The sequence below is a fragment of the Falco biarmicus genome, chromosome 3, assembly GCF_023638135.1.
Source record: "Falco biarmicus isolate bFalBia1 chromosome 3, bFalBia1.pri, whole genome shotgun sequence".
Classification (NCBI taxonomy): Eukaryota; Metazoa; Chordata; class Aves; order Falconiformes; family Falconidae; genus Falco; species Falco biarmicus.
Window position 1 is genome coordinate 108,060,844 of NC_079290.1, and position 25,656 is coordinate 108,086,499.

A 25,656-nucleotide genomic window follows, 5' to 3' on the forward strand; every position below is an offset into this window, starting at 1 on the left:
AGCAGCAAGGTTTCCCAGAGCAGGCCAGGGACTTGCATTGCAGGCTGAACAAATTAATCAGATTTGCCACTTTTTTTTTTTTTTTTTAAAAAAAAACCAACAAAAACAAACCGTAAGGAGAATAATAACACTACAATAAAATGGAAACAGCCACCAACAATGGTTTATAAAAGAATCTGAGTGTTTCTTCTCCATTCAGAACACAAGCAGAGGTTGGCAGAGAAGTATGTTCTGGGGAGACTCCCACCTCCCATCAGTCCTACGGCACGGGACGTGCCCTGGTGAGAAGGCGTGTGGCACTCGCATCCTTGTACTTGCACAACGGAACTTGCCTCCCAGTGTTACCACATTCAAAAGAGAATAACTGATGGCAACGGAGAGTAGACAGATGACTACGTTATAAATCTGTCTCCCAGCTGCGATGCTGAAGGACAGAGAACACATTTCAGCTGGCAGCGGCAAAGATGGGGAGTGATGGATTGCCTGCTAATCCATTTGCTCTTCGGTTTGCACTCCAATACAAAATACTATTTTAATAAAGTGCTATTAGCTCATAACTCACTCCGCATCACGGAGGATATAACCTCAGCCTGGGGTTGCCATCCTATAGCCCTGTATGGAGCATTAACAAATAGCTAGCTGGGTGCCACCTCCCCAGGGACATCACTCCCCCTGCGAGTTGACAGCAAACCAAACGTAGTGATGAGGCTGGCAGAGGTGACAGAGGCCCTGCGTTTAAATCCTTGATGAGGCAGGAGCTGAGCAGTGACAGGTGGCCTTTTTTCCCCTTTCCCATTGCATTCCACATGAACAGCAGCAGTGACAGCGATGGGCACAGCTATTCAGCGGGCAGCAGGGCATGAAATCACCTAGCTGGTGGCTAGGAGTGACGTGCATAGCAAGAGGGACAAGGACTCTCTTTTCAAAGGCAGGATTTAAAGAGCTGGTAGCGATAGTGCCTGGGATGCATCAAAGCAACTGGCTTCATCAGTCCATCAGCTCGTGGCATGCAAGAGTAGCGTGCAAGTGTGACTAGTGTGCAAGCGTGAGAGAATGGATGGAGAACTTCTCCTGTGGAAATGAAAAATGAAGCATCAACACTGAAAGAAGCCTGAGAGCAACAGTTGCTCCAGGTTGTACGAAGACTGACCAGGTGCAGAACCACAGACTGCATCAGCTACCCGCGTTCTCCACGTTCCCCATGCCGCTAACCAGAACACAAGGATGCTGAGCTCAAACAATGGGATTATTTGACTGGAACCTACCTCCCCCAGCTGCCAAAACAGCATCAGGGAAGAACAAATGGCATCAGCTTGTACAAGTGGAAGCCCATGCCACTCTCAATGCGGTGGGAAGAGATAAAAAAAACTGGGTGGGAAGACTGGACCCAAGCAAAACAAGTTGTCCACACCACCTTGGTGCCACTCCTGACCCACCTTACCTGGCAGATGTAGCACCCCCAAGCCTCCTCAACCCTCTTGAACCAGGCTCATCTCCGGCTTTTCTGTTCCACCTCCTCAGTTTTTCCCAGCCTAGGCGCCACCTCCCTCTCTTCTTCACCGGTGGGAAGCAAGACATCCGTCATTCAGCAAGAGTTTGATAAATGACGTATCCATATAACTGGGCTAGGTGCAAACAAGTCCTGCTGCGGCCAGGGTAGGTGTGATTGTGGACTTTCAGGCATTGCATTAATAGGGATGTCTCAGCAGGGCCTGGGGGACATGCTTGCTCTGCCCAGGGCCACAAGCTTCTCTGGAAAGGAGGATGAGAGCTCACTGCGACTATCAGAGGCAGAGATGCTGTCACAGCCTACCAGGCAGGGGCTGGGGAGGGAGGCTGGGCACAGACAGATGAAAACAAGGGAGCCCTGAAGCGCTGCACTCCTGGGATTTCAACTACCACCAGGGCTGCCCAAGAAAGAGCCTGCAGCACAAAGCATGAAGAGCGCAGACGTGCAAAACTCTGACCAGCTGACAATTTGAGGATTTTTGAGGGTGAAGAGAAGTTGAGACACACAGGACAAGTTCTGTATGTACTAAAGAGCCCTTCATATTACTGACTCACTTCCTAGGAGCAAGCTCCTAGTACAAAGTACAGAAGTGCCTCTACTTACCCTTCCACACCTTTTAAAGGAAAATAAAGAAAACACACTTCATTTAGCAGAGAGCGCATCATCTTCTGGGCTGCCCAAGAAGGGAAAGAACTTTGGGCTACAAGCGGCACCAGCCAGCGAGTCACACCAGAGCCATAAATTCACACCAGAAACGCTACGGCATCCACGTGTTCTCAAACGCACCCACAAGTCTGTCTTCAAGACAGTCCCTTCCATCCAAATGAAGCCCCTGCAGCAGAGCTCAGGAGAGGGTTAGTGGCATCCATCATTAAGAGTGGTCATTAAAAGCCCTTAAAAACCTCCCTGAGAAGTACTGTTCTCAGGCAAACCTGAGAACCCTGCGGTCAGCCTGGCTTCTTACAGTCTTCTCTGCCACAGCCCAGGGCCACCTCTAGTGTCCCACACCACCAGGGCCACCTCTAGTGTCCCACACCTGCAGCTCATCGCTGTGGCACAGCACAGATGCACGGATCATCGCCACGTTACTGGAGCTGCGCTCCCTTCTGCTTCCACGCAGGGACCGACGCAATCTGAAGGAGGAATCACATGAAACAGCCGAGCCACCAACTGCTGTCTTTCCCCCAGCTTTACAGGAGGTTCTCTTCCCAGCTATCGGCAAAAGCACCATCAGACAGCAGCAGGACAACACGAAGCACCTTTCCCCTCCCCCTAGCTCCTTTTGGGCTTCATGGAGATGATTATCGAAGTACTGAAGGTCTATGTCACAATCACAGCTTTGAATCGCACAGGATCAGACTGCTCTCTCATGTAATTCATTAGCAAGTTTTTTTTTAGCAGAGAACAGCTCTGCTTAGCTCCCTGCCATCTCTCGGGGCTTAACAGAAATATAAATCTAGTAAAATCGAAACAGGAAGGGGAAAGCCTAGAACAGCTAATCCTCCAGTAAATTAATCAGCGGACTAAAGGACAACTACACCTAGGCTGAAGGTGTGTATGTAAAAAAAAAAAAAGTATTCAAGTTTCAGTCGTTCAGAACATAAAGCATGCAGTTGCAGTTTGTGCAGCGATTCCTCCCTTTCCTGCGCAGGATGATTCCCACAGTGACGTACCTTGCAACCAGTGTTAGCGGGGTACATGGGGCTGGGCACACGTTACTGCTGTGGACCACGGTCCTGACCAAAGGAGCAGCTTCTAAAATGCATCTTTGAATTCTCCCTCGGCATCCAGGGGAACGGTTCAGAGAACTCTTTTGAGAGAAGGCAGCAGCCCAAGCCAGCGAAGGTTTGCAGCCTCAAGAATTCTTTCTTTCCTGGTGTCCCGCCAGGCTGCCCGTTCTGGGGACCCTGGGGACCAGCCCTGTTCCGCTCCCATGCCCACCAGCTCTTGTCAGGGTGCATCTCTCAAAGCCCAGTAACAACCACCAGTGAAACGGACAAAGCAGAGAGTCCTGTCAGTTCCTGTTGGAGAAGAGTATCTCAGCAAGGTACTCAAGGGCACAGATCTAGGTCAGGCAAATGTGTTTGCTCAGTGTAGTTACAGAAGGCGACTTGGAGCACAGCGCAGAGTTCAAATCCAGTTCAAACTCAGAAAAAAATAATAAAAAAAAAATCAAGACTTTCTGACCTCTTACAGGCACACAGTCAGAATAAATGTCACCTGATGAAGACACAGGCTTGTGTTCAGCACTTAGCAATGGCACACGTCTCAGCCGTTCCAGAAATGCAGCAGAAGACCCAGGTAACAAGAGGGGCTCGACGGCAGCAGTAAACATGCCCGCCTCATCCCTCCCTCTCTCTTCTCAGACCGTGCTGCCACCCGTATGCCAGAGACTGAGCCTTGCCTACTCGCCTCCTTAAAGGGAGGGAGGATTTACCTGGGGAAAAAATACCTAGGGCTGCTCCAAGACTAGCAGCAGCACTGAGCACCTGCCCGAGGAACACAAACGAGGCATTATGGGCTGTACAGTCAGAAGAGACACGCTGGAACCTGGGAAGCAGCGGTTCCTGCTGCAGTTGAGCAGTGTCTGAAGGTCTGCCCAGCATCCTGAGCGGGGCTTTCAAGGCTGTGCTATAGGCAACGCCAGTTGCTCCACTGTTCCGATAACCTGCTGTGATCCAGGGCGTGTGTGCAGTTACTCTACAACGCTGCACTGCAGGGGCATAAGAGCTCCCAAGCTTGGAACAATTAGGAGTCGTGCTCCAGAGCTTTCAGTCCCTTCCAGGGTACCAGTGCAAGCTGGCTCCCCAGCCATCTTCCAACGAGACTCAAGCACAGGGAAGATAAAAGGCAGCAGCCAGATACCAGCAGGTGTAGCCACATCCCGAGGAAAGTCCCAACACTTACCAGGCAACCCATTGCACAGCTGTTGCTTCACCTAAGTGTTGACTGCAAGCTAACTAGGTGCAGCTGCGAACCACACCAAATACACCTCTGTAACACAAATCCCACCCTAAGGCTGTGAAAAGGAAACAACAAGGGAACAAGGAGTGATGCCACAGAGATGTGACCAAGGAGGTACGTCACAGGCAGGATCTGTGGAAAATAAGGTGACAAATATCTCTGCTGGAACATAAACCCTACAAAGTTAGGTAGTAGGACAAAGGAGTAGTAGGCTCAGACAGGTCAGCCCACGTCACTGAGGCACTCCAGAACAGTGTCAAGTGGCTGAAAAGGATTTGGAGTTGCAGCCTCCAGCAAGACAGGCCATACAGACCAACACAGTCGAGGGTATTTCAGCAAATGTCCTTTAATGCAGTTGCTTCTGCCTTATTTAAACCATTTTGGTTTTTGGTGCACTTTAAAAACACGAAATCAAAGGTGGACTGAGGCAGTACCCCCCTCCCTTGCACCAATGGACATATTTCTCTCAACACAATTCCACCAAACATTTGCCCAAAAGACTCTCCCAGCTTTCTCCCAGGCCTGCCTCCCCACACATGCTGGTCCGAAGCCTGCAGGCTTCTCACACCGGGCTTCCTTTGGGGAAAGGCAAGAGTGGGTTTCTGTCAGTCCCTTTGCTTGCTTCAACATCCTCTGTTTTCAGCCACTCCATCTTCTGTTTGTGTTGCTGCACAGCATCAGCTACCCGGGCATCGATCATGGCCTCTGTAAGAACACCGTCCTCCGATGCATACGCTGCAGCCTGGAGAGGCAAAGGCAGAAGCGACATAAGTTAGTGATGGCAACTCCTAGGACCAGCGAAGTGGTACCCAGAGCAATCTGGCCTATCGCCATCAGAAAGGATCTCCTTGATGCAGTTGTACCAGGGACTGAAACACACCAACTGCCCAAGCACAGAGAAGCGTTCACAGCTACGCTAAAGCCTTTGTCTCTGAGCTAGTAACAAGCACCTTCGCCTACCTGCCTCTGACTTCCCGGGAGGAGAATCTTTGCGTTTGGAAGAGACAGGGCCACAGGTTCCTAATGCTGAACACTGCCGGTATGGTTAGGCTGAAGTCACACTTCGCTTGTTTAAATTTCCTCTCCTGCTTTAAAAGTGCTGCACGTATGAAGGCAATAAGGTAAAGAGTAATAGGTGCATACGGTGATTGAATGACTCCATCCAAGACAACAGAAAATGTTTTCAACACTTACACAGGAGAACTGACATCAGTGCTAGAGTGAATATGGGCAATGTGGCATCTCTACAGTGATGTCCAATGCGTACTAACCTTGCTCTTCTGTGTTCTGCTAGGAATCTCCCCTGCGTCACTTCTGTGCCAGCTCAGCTCCTACCCCATACCCATCTTCCCGTGGGACATTCCCTTTTCTCCCTCCTCCATTCATACCCCAACTCCTGACTCTTCACCTCTGCTTGGTAAACTAACACTTGGTCCTGCGGCTACTTGGATAGGCGGTTACAAATTTGATTACAGTTCCTTGCAGAAAGGGCTGGAAACTACTGACATCCTTACCAAACATCCCACAATATTTCTGGTGGCAGCTTAGGACCACCCTTAGACTGGGTGCCATGTCTCTTCAGCTGCAGCGAAAGGATTGTTACTTTTGTCCTAGGACAGCTAGGACTCCACTGCTGGACATTTTGCAGATGACAACACGAGCAGCCGTACCCTCCAAGGAAGGGAAGGATGCTTACACTGTTAGCTGTACCCATCTCCAAGGTAACAAACCAACTCTAAGCTACAGATTTCTAAATCTGGTTACTCCCTATGCAAGCGCTCCTGCATGCGGCTCAGCACCGTGGCTCCCTGTACAGCTACGCGAGCGAGGGAGCTTGACACTGATCGGGGTGGGATGCCCTCCAGCTTCTCACACCCATGTCACCTGCCCCAAAGAGTCCCAAACTTTAGCTCACACAGTGCTCTCCTTCCACTGAGCCATCACATCATGGATTGTCACATGCCAGCCCTTCTGTCTGCAGGGTGTTCCCCAAGGTCCCAGTTTGGAATACAAACGCTGGCTTTCATGACAGGCTGAAGTGTGCTTCTAAGGTATTACATACAGGCTCCATAAATCATCAGCGGTGCAAAACATCAGTTATACCACGTGCAACAAGGTTTACCGCAAAAGCGCCACAGAAAGAAGTTATGGTGCGATCATTTTCTGCACCCACTGTCCAACGATGCCTGGGGTTTGTCTTCTGTCCCACCAAGTAAGCTGCTGCACCGCGCAGTATCATCACAGCGCTGACTAGCCCACTACAGTAGATCATACCTGCCTATGAGATTGGTGCTACCTCACTGCAGGAAGGATAATTATTTCAAGAAATGAGCAATAGGTTACCCAAGTTGGTGTCCAGCCTCATCTAGCCTGCTTTCCAGCCCTTACTTGGTAGCCCTTTTTGGAGAACCTGTCAGATCACAAGAGGTCTCGCTGCACAAACCACATGTAACCACAGAGCTGGCAGGCGCTGATTTTTGCTGCAAGAAGCGCCAACACAAATCCTTCCCTGCGCAAAGCCTTTGTAATCCTACCTTAAGGCAGGAGTGACAAGTGAGGCTAATGCTCATACTTCAAGTTAGGAGTAAACACTGGTTGCAGGCAAGGACTGCAGAGGGATAGATGGTCTGCAAATAGAGAATTCACTTTGCATAAAGGCACCCGTGCTCTGTAGTCGACACCTGAGCAGGAGGCACCCTGAACACAGCGAGGCAGCTACTGCCCACAACCACCAGCAGAGCCCTGCACCCATAAGCTGCCTGCTGCCACAACTATTCATACAACATGTATCACGACATGACCCGTCTTCTCTCACTGCTCTAAGACAGGCAGAGTGGAAAGGTTCTGTTCAGTTGAAGTCTCCTCTCTGTAGATATCTCTCACTCCCATAACCCACCCATTCCCCCCTCTTTTTATTTTTTTTTCATTTTTTAAAATATTTTTTTTGCAGGATATGATTGGGGACTCAAAGCTCAAACAAGCCAGCATCCTTTTGTCAATGCAGCCCTCCAGCCAGGAGGATTTCGTCGTTTAAAATGGAGTAAGTGCTTTCCTGGGATGTGCGTTATGTGCCTCCACAGAATAGAGAGGATGTTTTCCCTTCCTCCCTGCTACTGCATAGACCATAAATTCAACTGTGGAAACTCCTGCAAAGCTGTGCAGTTCACGCTCTGTTGATTTTCTCAATGACTTTCTATTTATAGAAAGCCTCAGGCCCTAGCTGTCAAGAAAGCAAATGGGAGAAGCAGCTGTCCCTTCTGGGAGTAGCTTGCACACACACAAAAGTGGTACTGAGCTTCATTTATATGCATACCTCTGCCTTCCTTCTGCATGGTCAAATTTTAACCCATTTTTTCCAGCGCAACTATTCCTGTTTTACAACTCAAATCCAATTATGAAATAATCTGAACACAAAATATTCAGGGGACAAGTAGAGGAATGGAGCACAGATGACCAGTCCAGCCCAGATGACCTAATATTTCATTTCAGCCAAGAACCATGGTTTATTTTAACTTGGCCAAACTAATCTGTATCTTTTGAATCACATTTACAATGAAAACAGCCTGCTCAAAACCCCAAAACACAAGCACCCCCCACCCCCCACTTACTTATAATGTCCTTCAGCACAACCACTACAGAAATGTTAAATTCTTCCCATAACCTGGTCAGGCAGATGATACTTTTAAAATATAAAAAGGGTTCAGGGAGCAAAAAGGTATTTATGTCAGTGGCACAAAAGGCAAAGAAATGATAGGAAGCTCACCTCTGTCATTAACACTGGGACATAAAACTCCTGGGAATTCTCTTGAAGTGTTGCCAGAACCATTTTCTAGAGACTACAGCTTGGAATAGCGAAAGGTTGCTTTTTTGACATTTTATTCAAAGCATATCAATAGGTTTAAGTACAGCATGCAGAACTAGAAAGTCTGCATGTTACTATAAACAGATCTGAAGGGAATTTTGAAGTGTATAAATGCATCTAATCCATGCTGTACTCATGAAGGATTAGATATGAGGAATGGAAAAGCACAAGGACAAAAAGGAATGCTCAGCCTTCTGCAGAACAGATTAGAGTGCATTTCTAGCATGCAGACTATTAGCTGTGCCAGACAGCACAATTTTTCCCAGTGCTAGAGGTTACACCCTCTGCTTTCCTGCACCTTATTTTTGCTGTTTGGTAAATTCAGGACAAACTCAGCCAGACTGGAACAACAGTGAACTAGAACTCCATGTAGATGACAGCCAAGCAATTTCAAGACCAGCTTTATAGGGGAATTAATTCTATGAAAGCTGCAGCTATCGCTCAGGCTTAACAGAGATGTTTTTGTTAAAAGCAATATTGGCAGAACTGGCAAGGGAGACACCTTGGTTTTCCCTTTTCTCAGCTCTTCCTGCCCTTCATCTTCTCAACTTGTACATCATCTCAAACTCTTCCTGCCTATGTTGTTAACCTGACATAATGCTTTGTGTGGAGGGGGTGGGGGAAAACCAACTGCAAGTAGAAAACTGAGTAGGAAGCCCAGATGTTCACCTTAACTAGTGTCACAAGAGGCTCCCTAAACCCTCAGGTTAAGTCCTTTTATAGCTTCCTTATAGCTCCGCACATCCAAGGGAGACAAAATTGTACCTTGCAAACTGATTAAAATTCAGGTGGGTGTTCACAAAGGTGCTGCTCACATCAGGTCACTTCCCAGATCAGCCATCTTTGGCAAGCAGCACCCTGAAGCAGAAGTTCAGTCATACAGGAGTTTAAAAGATGACCAGATCAAGAGTTAACAGTCCTGTCCGTAGTATACAACCACCTTACCGCTGTTGCATCCAGCTGAGGAAAGCGTGACAAGCATTTTCTTGAGCCAGTTACGTGGGTTTGCATAGCCCTGACACACCCCAGATTGCCCAGACACCAGTGCAGCTATGCAGTTAACTTGTCTTGCCAAGCTATTTTTAATTCTGATCAGCTCCCTGACCCAGTTCGTAGTACAGCCATACACAGAGGTGTACCAGCACAGTGGAAATGCCTGATAGGAGAGCGCATTGTATCAGCTACAGAGCTACCTATAACGAGCAGTTAGAGCCGACCCAGGCCCCAAAACACCAATACCATTCAAGATCAACTTGGGTTAAGAGTCCTTAAAACATTTGCTGGCAGAAAAGCTTTTAACCACAGCTACTGAAGCGCTAGGAAAAAACAAAAGGCAGGTGTTAATACATCTTGCCACAGACAAAAGTCAGCGAGCCAAACCCAGCAGACATGCAGCCTTCTGTAAAACTCTAGCCAAGCGCCAGCCAGTTACAGCTCCAACCTCCGTGACCCAAGGACTGAAAAAGGATCCTGCAGCAGCACTTTGGATCAGCAGCTCTGGCAGGCAGCTCCCAGGGCAGTGTCCCATACAGAAATCTTACCCCTGTTCGGACGCCCTCACAAACCTGCTAGTGAACTGTATCCACCCAGCCATCTCCCGAGGAAAGAAGTCCCTGTGCCTGGCCACTAGCTGCAAAAAGCCTGTGCTATTTTAACACTGACCATGACACATCACGCTTCCTTTCCTGATCAAAAAGGGTAAAATATGAAGTCCCCTGTTCCAGAACACCAACAACTTTGATTTTGACACAGATGAAGCTTCTTGCAGCTTCAAGCAATTCATAGTGTTTTGCCCATCCTCTCCTGCATTTTTTTTTTTTTTAAAGCCCTTTGACTGTTTTATGACAGCAGAAAGGAACATAACCTCCTGCTGCAATTTTACGTAGAACCTTGTTAATAGTTCTGGTGCTATAAGGTACATTTTAAAATAAGCAATCAGAGCAACAACACTAAGGAATTAGTCACCCCCACCTTTCCCTTCCTTCAAGATCACTTAAAGGATAAATGATAAAAACCGAGGTCATTCCCAGGGAGTAATGACAAGCTAGGAGATAAAGGGTGATAAAAAGCAAAGCTGATAAAAAGCAAAGGGTCATTTATCTTTTTTTTTTTTTTTTTTTTTTTGTTACAGGAAATGCCTGGCAGCAAAGCCTTCCACATACATGGGTAGCGAGGTTCTCTTCTAAACAAAGAGAAACAAAGAAGTTAGATGACAGTTAGTGGTCTGCTTTCTCTCCCACGTCACCATCACTGAGTTTAGGTCTTTATCCTGGGTTTCAGAATCAGAAGCCCACAAAAAGTATTGGAAGACATGAAGCCATGATCTGCTGGCTCTGTGAAAGGCAGAATGGCCCAGATTCTGGTCCTTCCTTCAACCTGTCAGCTCTCCAGCATGGTGTCTGACCACGTGCTAACCGGTCACCCTGGCAGGCCACCTAACACCCATCAACACGGGCCACATCTCGCAGTCTCAAATACTTGTCAAGCATCTTGCTAAGCTTCTTGACTGAACTGGTAACAGTACTAATCCGGTATGTTTTCAGGCAGTTAGAGAACAGAAGCAAGTTAAAAATAAAGCTTTATATACATCTTCGGATGACAGCACATGTTTTGAAATATCTTTTGAGAACACAAAATTCACATACTAAAATTAACCAGCTGTGTGCTAACATACAAAGAATAAAATAAGGACTAACAGCACTCAAACGGCTGCTCTGGACCTCAATTCATGAATCCTGCAGTTCAATAGGTTAGAAAGGATAAATACCTCCTCTACCTTAAAAAGGCAAAAAAATTGGAGGAGGAATGAAATGCCCAAACTTTATAAAATGTTTGTGAATGGCTAAACTAAATTACAAAACCCAAGCAACAAACAACTTTGGTTTTACAATACCTGAAAGAAAGCTGACATTAGTAAGTTACACGACATACAATTTGGAGCACATTCCTTAAACTGATATTACTAGGTTAGTTTATATATACACAATCTAGTAGAAAACCAGCAGCTGTGACAAAACAAGGTGAAACCTGATTAAAAAAAGTGCTTAAGGTTGCTGAGCATGTGAACAACTGTACTCAAAGTGACTGCATTTCTTACTTCTATATAGGTGCCATGCACATAGAAGTACCTAGGCTTTTCAGCTCCATTTTCCAGTTAGTTTAGTTCCTTCCATTACTTAAGTTGTGTTTAAAAAGTGTTTAGAACAAAGCAGGTCAGAAGGATGTTTTAGTGTCCTAAAGCTGTCATACCTATGGCCAACAACGTCAGGCACCTCTTCTGTTGAGCTTCTTGAGCTGGAACGTGAGCAATGGCCAGCATAATTTACCTAAACCCATTCCTAATTCACCTGCTGTACTTAAATTCAGTAAGGCCTTTCCCATTAGCGATTATAAAAAACTGTTCCTACTTACAAGACAAGGAATTACACAGATATTGACACCTGCCCCAGAGCTAGCAGCATTCTTAGTACCACCATATGGACATAATGAAACTTCTACAGTGAGACTAAGATCTGAGACTCCAAGACCAAAGACAAAAACCTTCCAGAAAGGGAAAATGAACCAAGAAGCCCAGTGATCAAAGCCTTAATTACCTGCCATGCCACAGCAAGCTGAGAGATCTCTCGGCCAGACATACCCTCTGTCAACCTCGCAATCTCTGAGCATTTTTTCCCATAGTCAAACTGGGCCAGCTTCAAACGTCTAAAAAGCAGAAGAACAAGGATTAGTTTACAGGTAGCCACATGACAGGGCAGAAGGGTGAGGGAGTCAGAGACGGGCTTTGTAAAGAGCAACACTTACAATGAAATCAAAGATCAGATCGGATCAATCTCTGTAGAAAGATCCAGTCTGAATAGAGAAGTTGTTCTCCTGGGCCCAGAAGCCTGATTTTGTGGCACAAAGAAACGTATGTACCTGGATTAAGACCAAGAAAGTGCAAGACTGCACAGCTCACAAGGAAGCAAGTCACTTGGTCTGATTTGTCTCTGTTAAGCCAAGCAAAGACAAGTGCTTGGATACGAGGAGTTCCAACAGTGTTCCTACTTGCATTACTGCCTCCAGTGCAGTAACTGGTCTCCTAAATTTTAAGGGCACAACAAACCACGGCACGAAATTCTAGGATGGCATCTCATCCCGTAACAGGACAGCAAGAGGCACCTCTCCAAGTCTTATCTGTACTAGTTGTTTAAAGTGAGTTTATAGATGGCGTGACAGAACACACAGAAAAGGAGGTGAAGGAAAAACAATAAAAGAAAGAGAATCCTGTACGGTGGGAGAGTTCTGCAGGGATACTCACTGTTTACCCTCTGTGGCTGGCTTCAAGACGTGCCTATCAAAATACATTCTCACAAGCCGCTCCCGTTCTTCTAGCTGAGGAAGATCAAAGTTCACCATTTCATCTATTCGGTCATTGATAGCCCAGTCAAACTGCTCAGGCTGGTTGCTTGCTAAAACAAGCATGAACCTGGAAGTACGAAACAACAGAGGAAAGACTGAAAACCCCATAAAAATAACATTAAAAATCAATGAACCAGTCTGAACATTGGGAACTGCCATGGCCAGTACCAAAGGCATTTCATCACCTGCCATGTCTAAAGATTCCTTAGAAACAGCTTTGTAACAGCATTTCCAGCGACATACTAAAATGCAGTGCAGTTTAAGCTACTGTGAACTGAAACGCATTTGGCTCAGTACTTCGGCTTCCAACATCAGCCTTCCCCAGCCTACCCTTGCAATGGAAGCCTCATTTATCACTTTATCCACAATTTCCCTCAAGTCAGGAATGTCACAAACATTTAGCAAGAGTACAACCTCCCAGAGACCTCTAAATCTGAAACCTCACGACAAGGCTGGACAACATGGAGAGACGTTCTCTGGCACATACATATCTCCAGTTTAAATCCCAGTTTGGGGAACTGACTTCAAGCTGCTGACTGCACCAGCACCCTAGAATCATGAGGGGCAGTCTTAGTCCTGCTCTGAAGGTAGCTGTCGAAGCGAAAGCCAACAGCAATACTGAAGCCTCAGCCTGCTCAACGAGCTGCAGAGCATTGAATGGACTCATCCTACCCCGAGAACAAGGGGAGCGTACCACTGCAGGGTCTGCGTACACAACGGTCATTCTGCAGCTGGAAAAAGCTGACTGGTTTCCTTCAAGGAGGTCTGACAACACATTCCTGCTACCAACTAAATGTGTGCAGAAGGAGATGCATTCACAATTGGTACCATAAAACAAATCTGGTTTGTTTTACCAAGTTTTGCTCCATGGACAGATGTGCCAGCTTCCAGGTCCTGCTCTCTCATGCAGCATTCTGAAGCCAGAAGCCTTTTCTTTTGCTTTTTAACGGTGCTTCCTCCCCTTGCCAGTTCTACTTTAATGGTTTAATTGATGATACTAGCTTAACAGTGCATTATAATTTGAAATGGGCTTTTAACCACAGCTATTGGAATATTGACATTCTTGCAGTCTATTTAAATCCTAGTCTACTGGGTGCCGTGTTCTCGGCTGTCATATCTGACAGTAACTTTGCCAACCCAAGAGCCACACAGGCGTGAAACTGTTCCTTTTCGACCAACAAGGACTTCCCCCAAAACCCTGCAGAAACACAGCTTGGATAAAGGACTGACACACAACTTGATATTCATGCCTTTTCTACCATGAAAGCGATATAAATGAGCAAGAGATGCAGGCACAGTCAGTTACCCAGCAAGAAGACTCAGAAAGTTCTTTGGGAGGAAAGTTTAAGGCACCAGTTCACAATACTTGGCTATGTTGATAACAATTCACTGGTAAAGTAACAGTACTCCTCAGGGTCTCACCAAAACAGCTACATTTACACGCGCTATTAGACATTCAAGTAAACTCCAGCTCACGGATACAGGGCTCCTTATTGCCCCAAGCAGCAATAAGGCTATTCAGAAGTAAAAAACAGTGTGTGAATCACAAGGACGTGTTCAGTCTCCTAGCACGGCTCACAGCTTAAATTAGGGTTGAATTCAACATCTGACAAAACGACAGCCCGATTGTTTTGAGCGGAGGCACAGCACCCACCAAGCAAGCCCAGAGCTCTGCTAAGGCGATTTAACATCAGGGGGAAGAACTGTCCCCTCACCACCCCCCACCAGTCACTCCCTTGCAGTGCAATTTTCAATCCGGTCGAAAACATAACTTAGCCACATCCACGGCGATGAAGACATTACAAGTCTGGAAAAAAAGACTACTTCCCAGAAAAAGGGGAACCATCTAAAGCTGGAACATACACGCTATTATTCTTTATTAATAAAGTTCTACAGTTCCACCTAAACATCTTCAGCATCTTTGCAGGTACAGGGCAACAGACATTTTTAGACATCATCTAGGAGCTCAGGATATCTACATTTTTCACCTTGGAAAACTATTTTTATCTTAAGCACCGTTTGCTCTGGGTCCCACAGAACATATGTATTTAGCCAATATATATTTCTTCTCCTAAACAGTAGTACAACATTGTTTAACAATACTCAACTTGGCATTTATAGTGCAATTCTATGTACCATTCCAGAAGACACTTGCTATGATCCCAAAGAGAAAACCAAGGATCTTGCAAGGTTCTTGCAGGCTCAACAGCAAGCTATTAAATTCAGAAGGGCACACCTTTCAAGGCACCTCCCCGTGACAAATAAAGGTACATACAAGCAACTAACAGTTACTGCATTGGTTTTAACGAGTTCAAGAGAGACCCCAAGGACAGAAAATGCCCCGCTGTTGTCCTGTGAACAATGACCTTCTAGAATATTTATTTCAATGTCATGAGGTTACTCTAACAGGTGTTTCATTACAACCTTACTAAGGGAGCAGTTCATCACTGAGAAACTCACCTTCCCACAGACAGAGACAGCTTTTCTTGGCTCAATTTCTTTGTAAAAGAATTTTAACAACTAAGTAAAGTTCACACGCAAAAAAAACCAACAAAACAAATTAAAGACTATTTGAAAAAAGTCAAGGAAAGGTCACCTCTCTTATGAGAGCCAGGAAATGGCTCGTGTTAAACTGAGCAGTGCTCTGCAGAAAGTTCGCATCAGCGTGATGAAATAAACATGGATGGATTGGCCATGAAATTCACACAGATGCACACATCTGTCAAGCCAGCCCTGCCATCAGCTGTGCTTAGTAAATCTATTAGCAGCCACGAAGGAAACAGCTCAGGGATTCCTACACTGGCGCACAATGCTGCACGCGGCCATATTGAGCAGACAGCTCATGCCAAAGAAATGGAGTTGGATTTATGCTCGTTTGCCTGAAGTTTCAAACCCACCCCCACCACACACACACACACACACACAACACAGGAAAGGCCACGAAAGCACTGGAGAGAAAGAGCAGCTCAAAGCAGCAGCAGCAGCTGAAGCAGTTTTAAAGAGATCATGAAACATCAAGCCAATATCAACCCCGCATTCTCTTTTGCGGTCCTGATTTTCACGGGCCCAATTCTATCCTTGTATAAATAACAGTAACTTACAAAGAAAGAAAACATACTCATTAAAACAATCAAGATTACCAAGTACATCCCTGTTTCAGGAAACAATCTCCCTACAGTGCTGGAAGGGAGCCTCACACCGTATGGATGACATATAAAGGGAACTGCTCGCCACCACGTATCATATGTAAGGGAATTGTAGTCCTGAAGGGCAGTTCAGTTTTGCACATCTGTTAATGTGGGCCAAACGAACACCGTTTTTACCAGCACTGATCTCTACCCTGTGTACAGCCCTTTTGAGTTCTAATTCCCAGGAAAAGATAAAGCACAAGCAAGCTACATTCAGTATATGAACTGAAAAGGGGATATTCTACACAGATTTTTTCAGCTCCTTAGTAGCACAATTTCCAACTTCAATTTGCACACCACAGACTCTTTACAGACTTTCCTCAATTCAGCAAAATACCAACTGCTGTAAAGGCTGAAACTGAATACTTACTTGTTGCTGTGCTGCCCCGTTCTGTGCAGAAATGCATTTAGAGTTGCTCTGAGATCCTCACTGATTTTCTCCTGCAAAGATGAAATCCAAAAGAAGATCAGCTGCTTAAGACAGGTCACAGCTTTAAGCAGCATTATTGATGAAGCCAGTTCTGTTATTGTCAAGCATTATAGTAGAATCCAAAGCACTGTAATACCTTGGAAAAAAAGGATCAATTTATATACTGAGGAAAAAGGTTAAGAATTAAAGCTTCCAGCAGAGATTAAGTATTTACCCGCAGACATTCAGTGATCCTTGTGGTTTCAAACCCAAGGTTCTAACCTTTGACCTACGTGGCTTTCCCTGCTCAACACCATTTTAGCTGGGAAGTCCAATAAGATACGTACAGGAAAATAAGTCACAGCAGAGGCTTCACTTCACATATTCAAAATAATCTGCTAGGGATAGCTCTTTAAATAGACCATTGGGATTCAAGTAGCAGGTCCAGGTTCAAAATACAGTACAGTGACTTCAAAAACATAAATCATTCGTATGGGGGAAGACGCTAGTGTAGCTTCGTTAATATAGTGAAAAGCAGTTCTGTTATGAAAACTCCCAAGATACGTATCTGTCGGGACAAAAAACCAAACCCTGCAGCAGGATACCAGCTCTGCAGCGTGAACAATCTTCTCCTGTTTTCAAAATATGCCTTTCTTTCCTACTGCCCAGTCACCTGCAAAACCTCCAAAAAGATTGTCAACCATCTTTTGCAAGGAGGAATTCTCAAGTCAGTCTTGAGATGCTCATTCCATTTGGCTGCAAGATGCTAATTTCTTGTCTCTGCATCACTTATTTAATTAGGTGAGTATAAGGCACCTGCCAGTTTTAATCTTTTGCTGGTTGAAGCTACTTAATCAGGTTAAACAAGAAGGCTGTTGGCTGACTAACTCTGCAGCATGCAGAGATAACAGACACAGAGGAAGCACTTACCGTTGCCCTCTTCCGCAAAAATGCATCCGCTTCATCCACGAATAGCAAGAGCCTGCGAAATGAAAGCACTATACAGTAACAGGTAAGTGAGGCTCAAATGGCTCAAGGATTCTCTTGTCCCACTGCCAGGCACCCCTAACTATGACCAGTTGTAAACCCAAAGGATTACACAAGCGAATTCCTTTCTCAAGGCAACGCTTCTCAGCTGAGCCACAGCAACTTTTCTGTTGCACACACTTGGCCCACCCCAACAGTTAAAACTAGTTATTAGCTTAAGACACCTTATGACTTAAATCTGACTCCACGCCCCTGGAGTTTTGTTTTCTGCTATTCAGATTTTTTTTAAATAAAGATGGGAGTTTTCACAGGCATGGTATGGCAAGGGGCTTGTATCTAGCCGTGTTAGCATGCTGCTGCCAAGTTGGAAGAGATCTTTTAGATTGTAGAGCTGAAACTTAGACCTGCTCCCTATGTTTCTGAGAGTGCTTACTTTATACTTCGAGAAACGTGTGCAAGGGCACAAGACAGCTACACAAACATACAAGAAACCTTGGTGACAATGGCATTTTCCTGCCATTTTTTTTTCTCCTTATACCATTCTGAAACCTCAAACCAGAGTCCTCCCCTGCAACTTGCTTTGTTATTTTGTGGGGTTTTTCCTTTCCAAACCACACTAGCAGTAATGTAACGGTTTTACTACCTGTGGAGAAGTGAATTAATAAAGTCAATGAATAATTCACAAAAATAAATTCACTTATAACCCAAGGGTAGTGCTCTTCCCAAGAGACAGAGTGCATAAAGATGCTTATCAATAACAGAACCAAGTTGCTCATAAAGCTGTCACAACTTTTATTACCTTCTTGCCTAGCTTCAAAACCAGCTTTCTTTCAAGGGATTTCAGGGCCTATTAACATCTTTTACTCAACTCCAGCTTTTCTGAAAATATTCTCAGCTACAGTTTCTGCAGAGAAGAGTCTTCTATCACAACGGCTTTCAGCTAATAAAGGCAACACAGTACAACAACAGCTAACATTGTTGGATATCCAGAATAAAACCTTCAATGTTACTGGAGGTTAAAATATTGATGTATATGGACACATGTAACTTCTGATCATGACTTTTGTAAGATGTCTATCTGAAGTGTATGAAGTTCAAACGCACCAAAGTTTTTGGGGACAGAGAATAAATTCAGACCCAAGCAGCGCTGTGAAAGAGAAACCTTTAGTGGAAGCATCCAGCAGTCTTCATCCATCTCTCTTCCAACTTTTTCTAATCTCACTTAAATTTTTACACATTTCCTTCTCTATCTCCTCAGGGTAGGAGAAGCTTAAAGCGTTCAAATCCTTAGGACATTGACTCTGCATATTTTTGGTTGGTTTTTTTAAAGGGGAAATAGAAACATTAAGAAGATGAATGCATCAAGGATCAAAACAGACACTGCGAGACGATGTCCTATCTAAAGTAATCAAAGAACACATAAATCACTAGTTAGCCACATTTACGGAAGACCTGCAATCAAAACCGCACAAAACCCAAACTGACACCCACTGCTAGTTCTGTATTGAGTTTTAATATCCTGGCTGGACAAGCAACTTCTTAGCTACCTCTGCACTGCAAAAATCCATTTATACTAGTACGAAAAAATTAACTAGACACTTTTACAAATCAGGGAGTCAAGGTTTAGCCTCAACACAAATGCTTTTATGCAGATAAAAGTTTGCTTTTAAAGGTGGCTGAAAAAGCACAGTAGTTTGTGACTTCTACACTTATCTAATGTCAATGCTTTGAGCACCTGTCTCCCCTTACTCTTTTATTTCTTACTCTTCACTGCTTCTGCTTGAGACTCAAAAGTAAACAAGAAGCTGAATCAAAACATTATCAGAGTCTAAAATCTGAGCAATCACAACAGGGAACATAATATCCAGAGAGCGTAACACCTGGTTGCACCTCCATTCATACTCAGTCTTCTAATTACTGCCAGAAAACTAATCACTCTGAAAGAAACGTGTCCCAGCCTTCGAGTGGACAGTACCTCTCTACCTGCCTGGTGAGATCTGCGGAGAGTCAAGCTATGACTGATCTGAAGTAAACAAGAAGAGTTTGAGGGAGCAAGAGCTTTCAGCCCTTTAAATATTACCGAGCAGCCAGAATTCACCCTTTCTAGGAAAACTTCAGGAGATGTTATACCTGGTCAGTGCTACCTCATCAGTGTGAGAGTATCACTCCATAACAACCAGAGATGAGGGGTCCGAACTACATCGCTGCAGCGACTTTGAGCAAGAAACAAAATTCAGGATTCAGAGGAACCTCTACTTACCCTCTCCTACTGGTGTTTGCCCAGTCGAAGAGTTTATGCATGGCAGTAACTCCTTCCCGCCCCATAGGGGCAACATCACCACCTGTCATGATGGCATAATCCATGCCCGAATGCACAGCTAATTTCTGGAAGGAAACCAAACCAGTCAGTTAAGCACTCCTTCACTGCAATACCAGGGAAGGTGAGAAGGGAAATACAAGTAGTTTAGTCCTATCAGCACATTTATTTGCAGAGGGCGAGTATGCTCTTCGAGAAGAGAGTACTTCTTTAGGCACTTCAGGACAGTTTTTAGCATTGCTCGGAATGGGAAGGAAAAAAGGAAGTTTAGCCTTGCGGCAACGCATGAAATTTTAATGCTAGAAGGCACTGCTGAGAGTGCTTAGACCTTCACCTTTAACTTGTGTGTTGTTTATTTCTTCCACTGTTTCCTTCGTGGTCTAGTTTATTAACAGGGTTCTATTCTCTATTAGACACTTAACTGATAGGACTCAAAATTTTATCTGTTTACAAAAAGATAAAAGCCTGGAATTAAATGGTCAGTGAACCCAATGAGTATTCAGACAAAATAACAGAATATGCCCCTTTTGTGTTTTAACACCTGCCACAACTCATTGGTCTGGTGGCTACTAAGCAAAGGGTTTTAATAAAGCTCCTAGGGCATGCTGGAAATACCTCCCTTAAGCCTGCAGGTAAAAAAAAACCTAACAGAAAGCAAAACAAAACCCTCTGTGATTTTTCGCTAGGACAGAAAATGCAAGTCTATCCATAAAGCAAGTTTGACAGGACATAGCCAACATCAGCCAAGCACATCAGAAGAGCCTATGGCTTGCACTGACCAGTTTCCTTAGGCTGGCATGTCCCTGCAGGGCAGAATTACAGCGTTGGCAAAGCCTCCCCCTACTTCAGCCCAAACAGGCCTACCAAGAGCTATGAGACATTTTAATTAAGCTCCCAGCTTAAACCTGCTCTCCATCTCACCGCAACATCTTAGCACCGAATTAGCCCACGAATGCCTGGATCTGCAATGACAGACTTCGCTAGGATTTGAAGCCAGGAAGAGGGAAGATCTTTCTCTCCCCCGCCTCCGTTTCACAAAGCAGTTCACAAAGCAGCTACCAATTAAGCCCTGCCGTGGTGACAGACAGCAGGCTGTGTTAACGTGCCATGAGCTGACCCAGACCTGACTATTCAGTTCTGCCAAGTAAAGTCATCTGAAGGTTAAAATGAACAAATCAGCCCAAGCAGATCAGCAACAGCCCCAGCAAAACATGCTCAGCTGAATCCAACCAATTATCTGCTGTGCAGCAGGAGGCTGGAAAAAAAGCTTTGCTCCATCCATTAAAACCACCCAGTTCCTGCTACTAACGTTTAGTGGTTTTTTTATCAGTCCAACAAAGCTGGAAGCTTTGACAGTCACATCCAAATGTGTTTACATCTGTCAAGAATCCTGTCATGCTGCATTACTACCATCACAGGCCTACACGTCTTTGCCCTGCAGGAGTCAGTGCGGTGGTCTTCCCTCTGACATGCCACCGTTTTGGAACGGCAGTAACAGCAATCTGTACTGTCACTGCCATTAACCCAAGTGCAAAAGTCACAGCTCAGAAAACCTGCTTTTTCTCAGCAAAAGCCAGCTTCCCTGCGTAATATTCTCTCCTCTCTAGAGCATAAAGGTGTCTCTCTTACATCCATCTTCCTTCTGACCCACTCCAAATCTTTTACAGCTACCACCAGCATCCCCTTGGAGTTTCTATGCTAATGGGGAAAAGCATTAAGAGGTAACTTCTGGACTGTTTAATAAACTTCTTCATCCATTGCCAATCACCTCACTCAGCTCTTACGTTTCTCCCTTCTTATGCTGTTGTTGTCGTCATTTCCTCGACCTGTCCCCCTCTACTGGCTTTAGAAATCCAGACTAGGTGGCGTACCGTCAGAGCAGGCAGCAAAAAACTACCGGGACACGGGTTTAATGCATGGAGAGAGAAAAAACAAGAATTCAACTTGCATCAGCACGTCAAGTCTGCCACTGTTAAACAAGTATTTGAAACCTCAGACCTAGTGGACAAGCACTGAAAAGCAAGTCAAAAATCAAATCGACTCAAAAAAACCCAGATCCTGGTAGCGCATATGCCCAGCGAAGCCATACTTACCTCTTCTCTGCTCTGGGATTAGTAAGCAAGAGCGGGAAGACCCTATTCAGAAAAGTGCACGAAACTAACAGAGGTGGAAATGAGACAGCAGGCCGGCATTGCGATTTCACAGCTCACAGTTGCCAAGTGCCTCTTCCAGATGGAAGGGCTCTTCTGCCTACACTTAGTACCAGAACCCAAGCAACTGTAGTAATTTAGAGTTGAAGCAGGCTGCATGCCCCTTCCTCCCTTTCCAACAGACACATAAGCACACCATGTTTATGCAATACTACAGCAACAGATTTCAGATTAGGTTGGGTGCTTAGAGCCTGAAGTTTTCAGAGCACCCTGCAACATACAGGTTATCAGAATCTTGGCATGGCTTTACCTTGGCAAAGAGCGTCTTTCCAGTGCCAGGGGGACCGTACATAAGAATATTCCTGTATAGGCTTTTATTCTTTTTTGTATTTCTTGTTGCTATGGCAATGTCTCTCACACGTGCTTCTAACTGTGGCTGCAACAAAAGGGTTAAACTTAAGGAATAGAAAGTACCACGCGACCTGCATCTATCAGCTTCATAGGTGAGTACCAGGAAGAAGCAGGCAGCACTCCTAATGTCTCGAGCTTTTACACCTTAACTTCAGCTGGTTATTACTTTAGACCAGGGTCATTTCCCTTTCTAGGTCAGGATTTACTCAATTTGAAGTTCTGTCCACTTGGCTACTCATTTATAAGAAAAAGCAGCAGTGCGGGAAGCAGTGCAGTAACTATGATAAGAACCAGTAACACCTGAAGATTCACCTCCTATTGGATGCCCTGGGAGGGATATGTCAAAAATAAGCAACTCTTTGCAATACTTCTTTCATAAGTCATAAATGTTCCTGTTCTTACTTATTACTGCATTTGTTGGGATCCTGAGAGAAAGCTATTCCTGCAGGAGCACTTTCTCTCAGCATCTTCAAGCAGTACTTAAGTTTGCCTGATATCCAGGAATCAAATTCAGAAGCAAATATAGAGTAGCAGCCCTAATTACCAAGTTAAGAACCATTCACAAAACAGGCAGATGCATACGCTGCTGCTTTTTTTTTTGGCCTACAAGCAGATCTAGGTCCAGTAATGTTTAACAGATTAGATGAGACAAGTGGAGCTCTGTATATTAACATGCAGACTGAAGAAAAAATGCGGCAGGGCAAGGAATGCACTAAGACTTCCAACTGCCTTGCACACAGGGAAAAAAGGTTAGTGTGCTTAATGCGTGTCACACTGAACACAGGAGCTTATTTACAGCCCCAAGGCTGCTGTCTCTCCAGAATTACTGGAATTACAGCTTTTGAAGCCAGCGTAAGGAAACGGCTGTATTATTTAGATTCTAAAGTCATCCCTTCACAGTCCAAGATCACAAAATAAGAGTACTCACACTGAGCACAACTCCTTCAAGGGCATCCTGAGCCTTGCTGGTAAGACGCTTACCAACCTAAAGAGGACAAATTCCATTACTGACACATAGAAATCAACCACAGTTTTGACAACTTACCTGGACAAAAAGGTCACACAAAATGACAACCAGCTCAGCCCACCTATGCTATCTCTAATAGTAGGTTTATTCACAGACCCATCTCTCTGCCTGACAGAAAGAGCTGCAAAAGGAGTTCTGCATCCTCATGGCAGAGTGCAACACAGAAACAAAGCTAAACCTTACCTTGATAGGATGCTTCAGTGCCTCCAGCACGGTAATGCGTGAGGTTTCTCTCACCAGGGAAGGTTTGCCCAAACGCGCTTCTATGTATCGCCCTGCTACTGCCGTGGCATTCTTGGCAGAGTAAACACCCACGGCCAGCAGGGTTAGACCTGCCACCTGCAAAGAGATGGGGGAAGGATTAGGAAAACACACTTGGCAAGGCAACGCTAATGTATGTAGCATGCCCAGTGGAGGGGAATTAAGATTCAGGACAAATGCTGACCAACAGGGAGTTATTTTTGGTAAGATGTTTTATCCCTGTTCAGACAGCCAAGGTCTTACACTCCCTATTCATAAGGCATTTAGCACTCTTGCATCTTGCAGTGTGAAATGCACAGAGGAAGCAGAAGCGACATATAGGCATGCATCCGAAGTATGTATTCCCTGCCCAAAACGTGTGTGGCTTTTCAGACTTCTAACTCCATAGAGTACGTATTAAGACAAATAGGCACGAGGCTTTGCTACAAACTGGAGGTATAAGCATCCTATGAGAAACTAGGATCTCCCATAACACTGAAGCTTTAGCTTCCAGTGTTGTGAACAGAAGTGGTGTGGTTTGGTGGTAGTTTTTGGGGTTTTATTCCAGGTATTCTGTGAAGGCATGGAAGAATAAGCCCACATCAAGCAGGTGCTATCTGCCACACTACTCCTCACCCTACAAGAAACCGTACGCAGAATTAAAGATGCCAAGATAAACATCTGTGTTGTGGCTGCCACCAAGGTAGTACGCAGTAGGGAACAAAAAGGACCAGCTAGGGTACACCTGCTAAAGGTCTTGGTTCTGGCTTGACTATTCACAAGAGGAAAACAGGTACTCAAAGAGGACCTTCAAAGCCAAAACCACCACCGGAATTATTGCTATTGCATTACAGACTGTTCTTTCAGAAACCCCAGAACATCAGTCATCCCCATCAATTTCCCAGTGAAGCAGAAAGTCTCCAGACTTCTCTGTGGTTTATAGCTGCTGCTCGGTTCAGCACTACGTTGGCTCATATTAAACCAAGAGCCCTGCAGGCAGCTTTTCCCACCATAGCTAGCTGGCAGAATAGACATGGAGCTGTGCTGACAACCCTAAAGACGCTCCAGGAAGTTGCTAAGAACATTTCAAGACAGGAGTTTAAAGCAAGACTTTACAGAAATCTTTAGCATGGATAGGACTGTTTCCTTAATTCTCAGAGACTGAAAGCACTGACCACTTTTATAAAACTTAAGGTACACAAACATAAGCCTCCAGGTTCCGGCTGTTTGTACTTATGGAGGCAAGTCAGTTGATTTACCAAAAGTCCTATTCACCTGAAAATACAAGGGAGCAAGGGGTATTACTTTTAAACTGAGAGGTGTCTGGGAAGAGGCCAACTGTTCCACACGGTTCTGCGTGCAAATAATCAGTTGTGTTCAGCTTATAGCTAGATGCCAATAATGCATGTCAGAGCAAGCCCAGATAGATAGAAGAACAAGCTGCAGCAATTGCTTTCGAAGTAAGCAGCCTTTTACTACAAGTACAAAACAAGGTCAAAAGCCTCAAGGGCATCAAGGATGGCACTGTTCAATAAACCATGAGACACCATCTGTTCACTTTCGCTCTGCTTAGACATGTGACGTCACCTTTGCTTTGCATGGAAACATGCACGGTTCAGAACTGCAAGTTCCAAGATGCAAAGGGTAAGACGACCTCCACATCCAATTCAGTTCCGTTTACAGGGACTTTCGAACACAAAAAAAGAGGCTCCACCTTTTTGCAGCCTCCCTCTAAAAACAAGGTACCACGACAAATGATCTCATGCACTCTTACACCATTGGCTTCAGCAACATCCAGTACCAAGCAAAGTTACAGGTTGCTTGATACACGATATCCACCCAGGCAGAGATAAGTATTTCAGACTTTTGGATTTCACTGATGTTCATACCACAAGGCACAGAGAAATACACAGCTTCAGTCTTACAGCTGTATCAAACCAGGAAAATTACTTGACTTGCACATTCACAAAAGAAACCCAATTACTATGCCAACTTCACAAATCAGTCTGATTACAGTGCCTGTCTGTTTATCATGAAATAGCTAAGAAAGGAATGAATCTCTGACTGATAAGCAAAGTGAATTCCACTAAAAAAAAAAACACCAATAAACCCAAAAACTTGGAGCAGAACCTTTGGGGTCCTGCTGGTACGGGAAGAGCTAGGAAAAGAACAGCCCTTACAGTAGGCAGGAAG

The 25,656-nt window shown here is 45.0% G+C and overlaps 1 protein-coding gene across 1 annotated transcript in view; it reads right to left on the minus strand.

The window, feature by feature from the left end:
* Window positions 1-4,795: 4,795 nt before the first annotated feature.
* LOC130146001 (ATPase family AAA domain-containing protein 3) overlaps window positions 4,796-25,656 on the minus strand; it is a 28,680-nt gene continuing 7,819 nt past the window's right edge. Inside the window, exons 8-16 of the mRNA XM_056331581.1 lie at window positions 23,407-23,562; window positions 23,125-23,181; window positions 22,096-22,221; window positions 19,579-19,703; window positions 17,262-17,313; window positions 16,293-16,363; window positions 12,634-12,801; window positions 11,930-12,038; window positions 4,796-5,216 (exon numbers count right to left, since the gene is read on the minus strand). Of these exons, the coding sequence (XP_056187556.1) occupies window positions 5,037-5,216; window positions 11,930-12,038; window positions 12,634-12,801; window positions 16,293-16,363; window positions 17,262-17,313; window positions 19,579-19,703; window positions 22,096-22,221; window positions 23,125-23,181; window positions 23,407-23,562 (1,044 nt within the window). The 3' untranslated portion in view covers window positions 4,796-5,036. The remainder of the gene's footprint in view (window positions 5,217-11,929; window positions 12,039-12,633; window positions 12,802-16,292; window positions 16,364-17,261; window positions 17,314-19,578; window positions 19,704-22,095; window positions 22,222-23,124; window positions 23,182-23,406; window positions 23,563-25,656) is intronic.